Here is a 10000-nt window from a genome sequence, read left to right as displayed (position 1 = left end):
TGATTCAATGCACAATGACATCCATGATGATGAAATGCACACTGCAGCATATCTGAACTCCAAAGACACTCTACGACGTCTCAATGATTATGGAATAGAACTATTCAGCATCTGAGCAGCTATTCGCGAGACATGCTCTTTGTAATGCTTTGAAAGTCGCGAGAACTACGATCTTCGGTTTTTGCAGCTCTCGCGAGATAGCCGACCAACATCCTTTCCTATGCTCTGAAGTTTGCGAGACCGATAAGGTCTATTCTGCTCACCCTCATAGACACCAGGTCGTAAGGGGCAACGTAGTCTTGTTCTTGAAGATTCAGTGCAGCAGGGAATCCTTTAAATAAAACACACCGTGCAGTTTTACTAACCCCTACTGACACACTGATGCCATGACCCAACATCTTACTTCCTGCCGCCTTTGAAGGAGCACACCACACAACCAAAGCAAAGTGCTAGGTGATCACCCTTTCATGATCCGGGGCGTATACCCACGGACAAGATTGTACTTTTTTTAAACTTTTTTTTTTTAAAGAGAGAATTATGTTAATTACCGACTGTAAAATAATCTCAGTGTTGACAAATCTTCTACCTTAATTACGAAATACGCCTTAATTTTTAATAGTTTTTAAAGAGCGGGTCAAGAACAAAACACAGAATACGATCGATGCCTGAAACAAGCAACATAAAAAACATACCAATCTTTCCATGATTTGTGTCTGTTGCGTACCTTGTTCGTTCACTTTAAAGATCGACAGATCAAGTTCGTAGTGACTATTTAGCTTTGTCCATGATTGAAAGTTTCCTGAAACAACCTTTATTGGCTTTGTCAAGGTCCAGGTTGTCAATTACTCACTGCAAAAATGTCGCATTTTGCAAGCGAGCCACACGATTTTGAGATAAGTTCTATATCTGTTTAATAAGTGATTGTCTGTCTACTTCAAAGATTTCTGGGTCGACGTACTAGTAAATTTAACGTTTTAGTTTGTCAATAATAGACGTGCCAATTAACTACTTTTCTTGTTTTTTGATTCTCAATTACTCAGTGCGTTATGAAATTCTACCAACCTTCAGCGACACCCTGTTGTCGTGGTCCAGGCAGTCAAGTTTCTTGATGATGATGTCGATGAGTTCCTTGACGCCTTCGTCCGAGTCATCTTCATGGGATTGCCTGGTGAGCGAGGTCTTCAGCCACTGCATCATCTCTTCGCGGGTGATGTACCCGTCCCCGTTCAGGTCGTACACCTGTGGGGGGAGCAGATATCTGTTTAAATAATTTCGACTATAAACGTGCGCACACTACTCTCAATCTTCATGAAAATGTATATGGACAGAAGGCTTATCTTGGAAGTTTCCACACGCAGGGAGGTTTTTTTATTTGTTTGTTTGTTGTGTTGTCTGTTGCTGTTGTTGTTGTTGTTGTTGTTGTTGTTGTTGTTGTTGTTGTTGTTGTTGTTGTTGTGTGTGTGTGTGTACGTGAGTGTGTGTGTCTGTGTGTGGTGTCTGTGTGTGTGTGTGTGTGTGTGTGTGTGTGTTTGTGTGTGTTTGTGTGTCTGTGTATGTTTGTGTGTGTATGTGTTTGTGTGTGTTATTATGTGTTAGTTTGTGTGTGTGTGTGTGTGTGTGTGTGTGTGTGTGTGTGTGTGTGTGTGTGTGATTTTGCCAAGTTAATTTCTGCAGACTGACAAAAGAGTCAACACAAAATTCTCACTCTGCACACAATCAATAATTATTTTTCTTATGTTTCCACGTTTTAGTGCAACTCTAAATTCTTAGTAAATGTGATACGGTTTAGTGTTGTTAGTTTTAAGTGCAATCCTTAATTCTTAGGAAATGTGATGTATTTTATGTCTGTGATCGCCTGACATTGCATGGCAAATTTCCTTGTTTTTCTAAGGACAGTAAAAATTTGAGTCTTTTGAGTCTTGAGCCTTAAAAAAAACTTACGCCACGTGAAAGCATGAAATAGATCTATTTTGATTTGAATAAAAGGATCAACACGGGCGGAGGGAACCTTTAATTATTGTCTACCTATAATTCATGTGTGTCACTTTTTTTCCCAAAGGGACGCAGACAGCGTAGCGGGACAGCAATTACAGCAGCGAAAAATACATTCGCTGTGTAGTCATCCGCTTCCGCCTGAAAAATGTCTTGCACAATATCGACTGCAGAAGAAAATGAAGGAAGGTCTCAAGGGGGAACAGGTCCGCTTCGCCCGCCAGAAAGAAGACGAGGAAATGAGGCTTGAAACAGTGTCCTTGATATTCATCAAAGTCTGGCTCCACACGGGGAGTGTGTCCCTTCGGTCTTGAGCTTTGTTGTACATAGGTTACACATTGAAGGATACAGGGGCAAAACAAGCTGCATCCTTAATGGTGTTTTTTGGGAGCCATTTTTTAAGATAGCACTGATGTGTGTTGCATCTATTTATTTTATGTTATTTGTGTTTGTTTGTAGCAAAAAGTTAATACCTTTGACTTAGTAGGTTTTTTGTTATGTCCCATCAACTTATTTGTCTCTTTGAGGCTTATTCAATTTTGCTTCCTTTCTACGGATGTGACAGAAAAGAAGGACTTTTGCATATTCTTTCAGAAAGAGATCATTTTTACGGAAAGCCCTTCCTCGACTCCTTCAAAAAACAACAACCTTGAAATGAGAGAATAAGACTAGACATGCATAACCGACGACTGTGTGAAAACATCAGCAAAGGCTTTTGAAGCAAGTTTCACTGCTTCCTTTTTCGTCATCCTGAAGTCAACCAAATTGACATATGAGTAGCAAAGAATCAGTGGGTTTGATCTTAATACATATTTGACAGTTTCTTTTTCTGATTCAACGACTATCGCTGCATACCAGCTAGCTGCCACCACGCCTCTGTTATCTCAATACAAAGGGACAGAAACTAAACCGAGAGTCCTTGTGTTCTTGCTTGTTTGTCAACGTGCCTGCTTACTTCGGACGAACTATTAAAATATCATTAAACAATCCCTCAGTGTTGGACAGGCAAAAGTTCAGTAGAAAGTCTATGAACACTTTTTTAAACACTGCGAGATTTTATTTATTTATTTATTTATTTTGTTGCACTGAATTGTGAATAAGAGATAAGCTACTTGATGAATATGGAATATTTTGCCACGCCAGAAGATAAGTGCAGTTAAAAAATCTTGCCTTTTTGTAAAAGAGTGAGAGAATGAGAGAGAGAATTGAATTAAATTGAATTGAATTGAATTTTATTTCACAAGGATTAAGATTTAAGGCTACGCCTTTTCTTACAATCTGTCCTTGGGACGCACAGACACACAATGATAAAATTAAAAAAAGAAAAAAAAGTTAACAACAAAAGGAGGTCGGAAAACTTAAATACGTGATTATAAAGATGACGACGACGACGACGATGATGATGATGAAGACGATGATGATGATGAAGATGATGATGATGAAGATGAGGCATGAAGAGCATACACATGTGGTTATTCATAAAATCAAATGCATACTATGCAGGTAATTATGCGTACAAGCTGGTAGCAATGGAACATGTAGCAATAGTACAACAAAAATATGTTCAGAATATAAAATGCACAGCATATCTTTGACATAATACTAAGTGTGGTAAATCGAAACGCGAAGTGTTTAACACATTTTTTAAAACGTAGAGAGAGAGAGAGAGAGAGAGAGAGAGAGAGAGAGAGAGAGAGAGAGAGAGAGAGAGAGAGAGAGAGAGAGAGAGAGAGAGAGAGAGAGAGAGAGAGAGAGAGAGAGAGAGAGAGAGAGAGAGAGAGAGAGAGAGAGAGAGAGAGAGAGAGAGAGAGAGAGAGAGAGAGAGAGAGAGAGAGAGAGAGAGAGAGAGAGAGAGAGAGAGAGAGAGAGAGAGAGAGAGAGAGAGAGAGAGCATATAGTTATACGCTCCAGTACGCGCGCACGACAATACGTGTAAATCGAGAGGTTGACTTACGAGATGACACACACGTAGACCCAGCCGCCAGACGGAACGCGACAATGCTGTAAAACATAAGTCTGATCGAAATGTTTAGCCAACTCTTCCCCCGATCTGATTTACTCTTTTCTTTTACTCCTCTAACTATCACAGGCCGAGAAAGGGAGCGATAAGGCAGCAGGTCTCCGCCCAAGGAAGATGGATGAGTGTTTTTGGAAGGAAATGTCCACTCTATCAATCTCACAGCACATGGGGGTCTTGCCCAACGTGCAATCGGCGTGTGACCTTGAACAAAATGTGTTTACATAGAAAACAAAGCCATGCATCTCACTGGAAGATGTCCATCAATGCAAAACGATGCCAGGGGAAATCCGCAATGTTTTTGTTATATTTTATTGTTATCTCTCTCTCTCTCTCTCTCTCTCTCTCTCTCTCTCTCTCTCTCTCTCTCTGCGCGCAAGTAGTGCATTCCAGTTTTCAATCTCTCTCTCTTCCCCCTCTCTCTCTCCCCCCCTCTCTCTCTCTCCCTCTCTCTCTCTCTCTCCCCCCTCTCTCTCTCTCTCTCTCTCTCTCTTAATCTCTCTCTGTCTCTCAATCTCTCTCTCTCTCTGTCTCTCTCCTAGGCTTCAGAATATCCATCAAAACAAAACGATGCCAGAGCAAATCCTATTTTTTTCTTTGTTGCGTTATCTTTCTCTCGTTTTCTCTCTCTTGCATATTGATGCTTGCATTTTTTCCAAACAAGTCAAAAGATGTTCCTTGTCTTGCGTTGTCAAATTGGATGATTAGTTTAATGCTATATTTAAGAACAAATTCAAGATCCTCTTTGACTCGTGATCCTCGATGGCTGTAAAACGTAAGTCTGATCGAAATATTTAGCCAACTATACCCACTATCTGATTTACTGATTTACTCCATGCGTGGTCTAATTTGATGATTGGTTTAATGTTAAATTTAAGCACGAATTCAAGATCTTCTTTGGCTCTTGATCTTTCATGGCTTTGTCTTCAATGAAAAGGGACAGTTAGCTCTTATCTATAAGCCTTTCCTCTTACCGGCGTGACCAGCATCTAATCATTTGGTTTCCCGTGCATAGCACAGATTCCGAGAAAAAGTTCACACTTAAAGTTGTATTTCACACAAAACACAAATTTATCTGCAGCATCAGACACCAAATTAGAAATAAAATGTGCTTTTCAGGGTTGTCTGTACGTAAAACAAGTGGCCAGAAGATATGGTTATTCTTGGTAGAATCACCATTAGAGTCAAAATATCACAAAGGGTGGGTATATCTGTTTTTGTTTTTGTTCAGTGAGTACTCGGGTTACAGCTTTGAATCCAGATCGGGACGGACACTAGTCAACTTCATGCGATGACTCAAAGACAGTATCCATGCCCGACCCTCTGTCACCGCCTTGACACGTAAAAGACCGCAGTCATTCTGCCACCAGTGCAGGTACCTGATTATTATCTAAAACGCACACAGCTAGCTGCGCATCGCGCCTCTTGTGGCTACTTGCTTTCCTGTAGGAGAAAGCGACCTATTAGTGGAATTATAAAGTATGAAAGTCTACATGTGACATGTCGCTCAATCGTTTCAGAACAAAACGTATGAATACTAACATGTGCGTGCGTGCGTGCGTGCGTGTGTGTGTGTGTGTGTGTGTGTTTGTGCGTGCGCGCGCGCGCGCGCGTGTGTGTTTGTTCGCTTGTGCGTGTGTGCTCGCTTGGCCGAGTGCAACGAAGCTTCCCGAAAGCACATCCGTGTATGTGTTTCTCCCGTCACCCTCACCCAGAGCAACAAACAAATTCGAGCCAAGAACGACTTGCCCCGGTGTATAATTACTACAATTACGGCGAGTGCGGCATTAACTTTCATTGGAGACCAAACAGTGCATCAAATCCCCATCTCCATGGAAATGGGGGAGCAGGGCTTTAAAATCGTCCCTCATTACGACAATCAGAAAGCGGCAAGACAAAAATCCTCGCCCGCTACTGGCAATCGATAAGCGCGACAAGCAGAGAGGAAAGATCGCATGGCGCGTCCTTTCTTTGGCCCTCTTTTACTTCGCTTTCTCTCTCCCGCTATCTTTCCTACACTTCCCTTTCTTGACCAGCCCTCCAGCAAAAGGAGAGAGGCTGGAGACAGGGTTTTTCTCTCACTGCCAGCGGGAGAGAGAGAGAAAGAAAGAGGAGAGAGCGAGGAGAACGCCAGCTAGCTCAAGCAAATTCCAGGGAATGAAAGCCGTATTCGGGAATTAAATTTAGTTTCTTGAAATCGATTTAAATCGTGTTACTGGAAGCAAACAAGCGGTCAGAACCTTCGCCTGGGTCAACAGCGCTCCTCCAAATACTGCTGATGCTGGGAGGCGGAAAAAGAGACTGCCAAATAAAAAGAAGAGAGAGATGAATGTAATTAGGAACGTGATTCGTTTTCCGTCCTCGCTCTCAGACGCTTGTTCGGCATGGGCTACAAGGGTCAGATTCTTTCCTTGTTGTCTACGTTAAAAAGAGTTTATACGCGTATTGTGATCTGAATAGATAACAAGGGGACATCAATACTTCACGGTGCCGGTCATGATTCTCGTGTAAGCAATCAGTTGCAATACTCCAGATATACCCAGGTTTTTACATTTAGTCAAGTTTTGACTAAATATTGTAACATAGACTGTGAATCGAGACGAGGGTGTGTGTGTGTGTGTGTGTGTGTGTGTGGGTGTGTGTGTGTGCGTTTGTTTGTGTGTGCGTGTGTGTGTGTGCGCGCGCGCGCGCGTGTGTGTGTGTGTGTGTGTGTGTGTGTGTGTGTGTGTGTGTGTATGTGTGTGTAGAGTGATTCCGAGAAAATGACTGGACCGATCTTCATGAAATTTCACATGAGAGTTCCTGGGTATGTATTTTGTATTTTGTGTAATAGTGCACTTCGTGATATGTGACAGTGCACAATAAATCCTACCATGATGACGATTTTGACAAACTTGGATTTAAACGTCACATACAAGAACAACTGATACATGATTCATCCTATCTTCGCTATTTGGAATCTTCGTGTCTCTCAACGCACAGGGACTCGGTAGCCAGGTCCTATATTAATTTGACGTTGGTGAGAGTGAGACCCTCGGGTCAATAGCGTCGGACTGAAACATGCTGACAGACTAAAACCTACCTGAAAGCACAGAGTCGTCTTTTGGTCCATGTCATCGGACAGCAACATGTCCCCCAACCCCCCCCCCCCCTCCCCAAAGTTAGACAGAACCTACCTGAAACCAGAGTTTTCGAGAGAAACCTACTTCACAAAAAGAGTTTACACTTGAGGTCCATATTGTCATTCAATTAAATGCTCATAAAAGGTGGACCGAAACATGCCAACAAGCAAACGTTAATCAGAGTTTAGCTTTGAAGTCGCTATTGACTGACGATAACATTAACATAAGCAAGGTTAAGTATTGAGGTTTAGCGTCGGACAGTAACATGACGATGAAAGAAGATTACAACTTATCTGAAAGCAGAGTTTAGTCTTGATGTCAATATTCTTAAACAGGAACGTGTTCATGAAGGATGGAGTGAAAGCAACCTGAAAGCAATGTTTAGTCTTGAGGTCCATATCGCTGGACAATGACATTCCAAAGAAAGATAGACTGAAACCTACTTGAAAGTAGAGTTCGGTTTGGGTGTCATGCCCACGCAAGCTGGACCGAAACCGACCTCAAACCAGGGTTTAGTCTTGAGGTTTATGTCATCGGACTGACAGATGCACTGAAACCAACCGTGAAGCTGAGTTTCGTGATAATTTCCATGTCGTCGGACAGGAACCCGCCCATTCCTCTGAGGTACTCCTCCATAGTGAGAGAGCCGCGGTTCTTGAGGTCAAAGCAGCGGTACAGGTTGTCCAGCATAAAGTCATCCATGAGATTAAACCTGTCAAATACAAGCACAGTGTCAACTCATGCGCATCATCCAGCATGGCATGGACCTGGATACAAATAACAATGTCTACAACGAGGCATCCTGCAGTATGATATATAGACCTGGATACAAATAAAAATGTCTACTACGAGGCATCCTGTAGTATGCTATATATAGACCTCGATACAAATAACAATGTCTACTACGAGGCATCCTGCAGTATGATATATAGGCCTGGATACAAATAACAATGTCTACTACGAGGCACCCTGCAGTATGATATATATAGACCTGGATACAAATAACAATGTCCACTACGAGGCACCCTGCAGTATGATATATAGACCTGGATACAAATAACAATGTCTACTACGAGGCATCCTGCAGTATGATATATAGACCTGGATACAAATAACAATGTCTACTACGAGGCATCCTGCAGTATGATATATAGACCTCGATACAAATAACAATGTCTACTACGAGGCATCCTGCAGTATGATATACAGACCTGGATACAAATAACAATGTCTACTACGAGGCATCCTGCAGTATGATATATAGACCTGGATACAAATAACAATGTCTACTACGAGGCATCCTGCAGTATGATATATAGACCTGGATACAAATAAAAATGTCTACTACGAGGCATCCTGTAGTATGCTATACAGACCTGGATACAAATAAAAATGTCTACTACGAGGCATCCTGCAGTATGATATACAGACCTGGATACAAATAACAATGTCTACTACGAGGCATCCTGCAGTATGATATACAGACCTGGATACAAATAACAATGTCTACTACGAGGCATCCTGCAGTATGATATATAGACCTGGATACATAATGACAGACCTAACCAGAAGTGTCGCTTAAAAAGGGGACTGGTTATATAAAGTGTCAACTCTAAGGAGACCTGCAGCGTAACATAGACCTGGCTATATACAATTACAGACCTAATGTCGCAGATAAAGGGCCTGGTTATATAAATCCAACATATCCAACGCATCTTTCAGTGTAACATACCCGGCTGTGTAATCAGTGTGTCAGGGTTAACGCTCCTGGCGTTATTTAATCAGTGTGTCAGGTTTAACGCACCTGGCGTTATTTAATCAGTGTGTCAGGGTTAACGCACCTGGCGCTATTTAATCAGTGTGTCAGGTTTAACGCACCTGGCGTTATTTAATCAGTGTGTCAAGGTTTAACGCACCTGGCGTTATTTAATCAGTGTCAACTCAAGTCACACAACAGCATCGTTTAAATCTGGCTGGACGTATACTCTAAGTCGGTGCCGAACGTTCAAGAGTTATTTTGAAAACCATTTGCCATTTTATTGTTGTGTCAACAAAAATATTCCCTAAGGATCAGTCGTAGCTGGGCATCTCTCAGTGCAAGACTGTCTCAACTATTACGAAGGAAATCGTAATTCTCTTCCCTCGAATAATTGGCAGCTAGCTGGACGGTTGACATCATCCGCGCCGCATCATCCACAGTTTAAATTGCTAGCCTTACCAAGGTGATGCATGATATGTAGCAAAATATTGCCATTCAATGCGTACGTAATACGGAAATGACATGAGATAAGATGGAGGTCTCTCTGGGATAACTCAAAGACTGCTTCGCAACAGAAAGGGTCTAACGTAGCTGAGGCATATTCAGTTAATATTTAGCATAATTTTAATAATGGAATCAATCACGCATCCAACCGGTAGGCATTTTAAATTTCGGCACCAAAATCATCAAAAAGGACATGGATAGTGATTGCGCAACCACAGGTGCAACTTTGAGTTAGCCCAGGTTACACACGTATTAGATATCTTGCGGAATAGAAAGAGATCTGGCCAGTTATTTCGCGCACAACAATGCGAATTACATTTAATGCAGCACACACCGCTAGTGATCATGGTTCTCTTTTCAATACAGCTCTATGCTAACTTGGATCTTCTGTCCCCATAACTAGTGTCTATTTGGGATATAACGTAGTTATATGCTAGGAAGGATGCAACACAGGATGACCCTACCATATAATCTGGCGCCCGGCTTTGCTGAGCTGTTGCCAGAGGAATAATGGCTATATTGAGTCAAGATCAATGCACATTAATCCCAAACCTGGTGTTTATTTAGACGTCATCCATCACGCTCTGGACGCAAACGTGCAGGCAA

At 41.9% G+C, this 10000-nt stretch overlaps 1 protein-coding gene across 1 annotated transcript in view; it reads right to left on the bottom strand.

Moving 5' to 3' along the window:
- The window catches only part of LOC138983285 (calaxin-like), a 15111-nt gene that overhangs the window by 2683 nt on the left and 2428 nt on the right, over positions 1–10000 (bottom strand). The window contains exons 3-4 of the mRNA XM_070356707.1: positions 7693–7843; positions 1063–1239 (exon numbers count right to left, since the gene is read on the bottom strand). Of these exons, the coding sequence (XP_070212808.1) occupies positions 1063–1239; positions 7693–7843 (328 nt within the window). The remainder of the gene's footprint in view (positions 1–1062; positions 1240–7692; positions 7844–10000) is intronic.

Source organism: Littorina saxatilis, linkage group LG12, assembly GCF_037325665.1.
Source record: "Littorina saxatilis isolate snail1 linkage group LG12, US_GU_Lsax_2.0, whole genome shotgun sequence".
Classification (NCBI taxonomy): domain Eukaryota; kingdom Metazoa; phylum Mollusca; class Gastropoda; order Littorinimorpha; family Littorinidae; genus Littorina; species Littorina saxatilis.
Note: the sequence above shows the minus strand (reverse complement) of the source record. Positions and strands in the feature narration are given on the sequence as shown.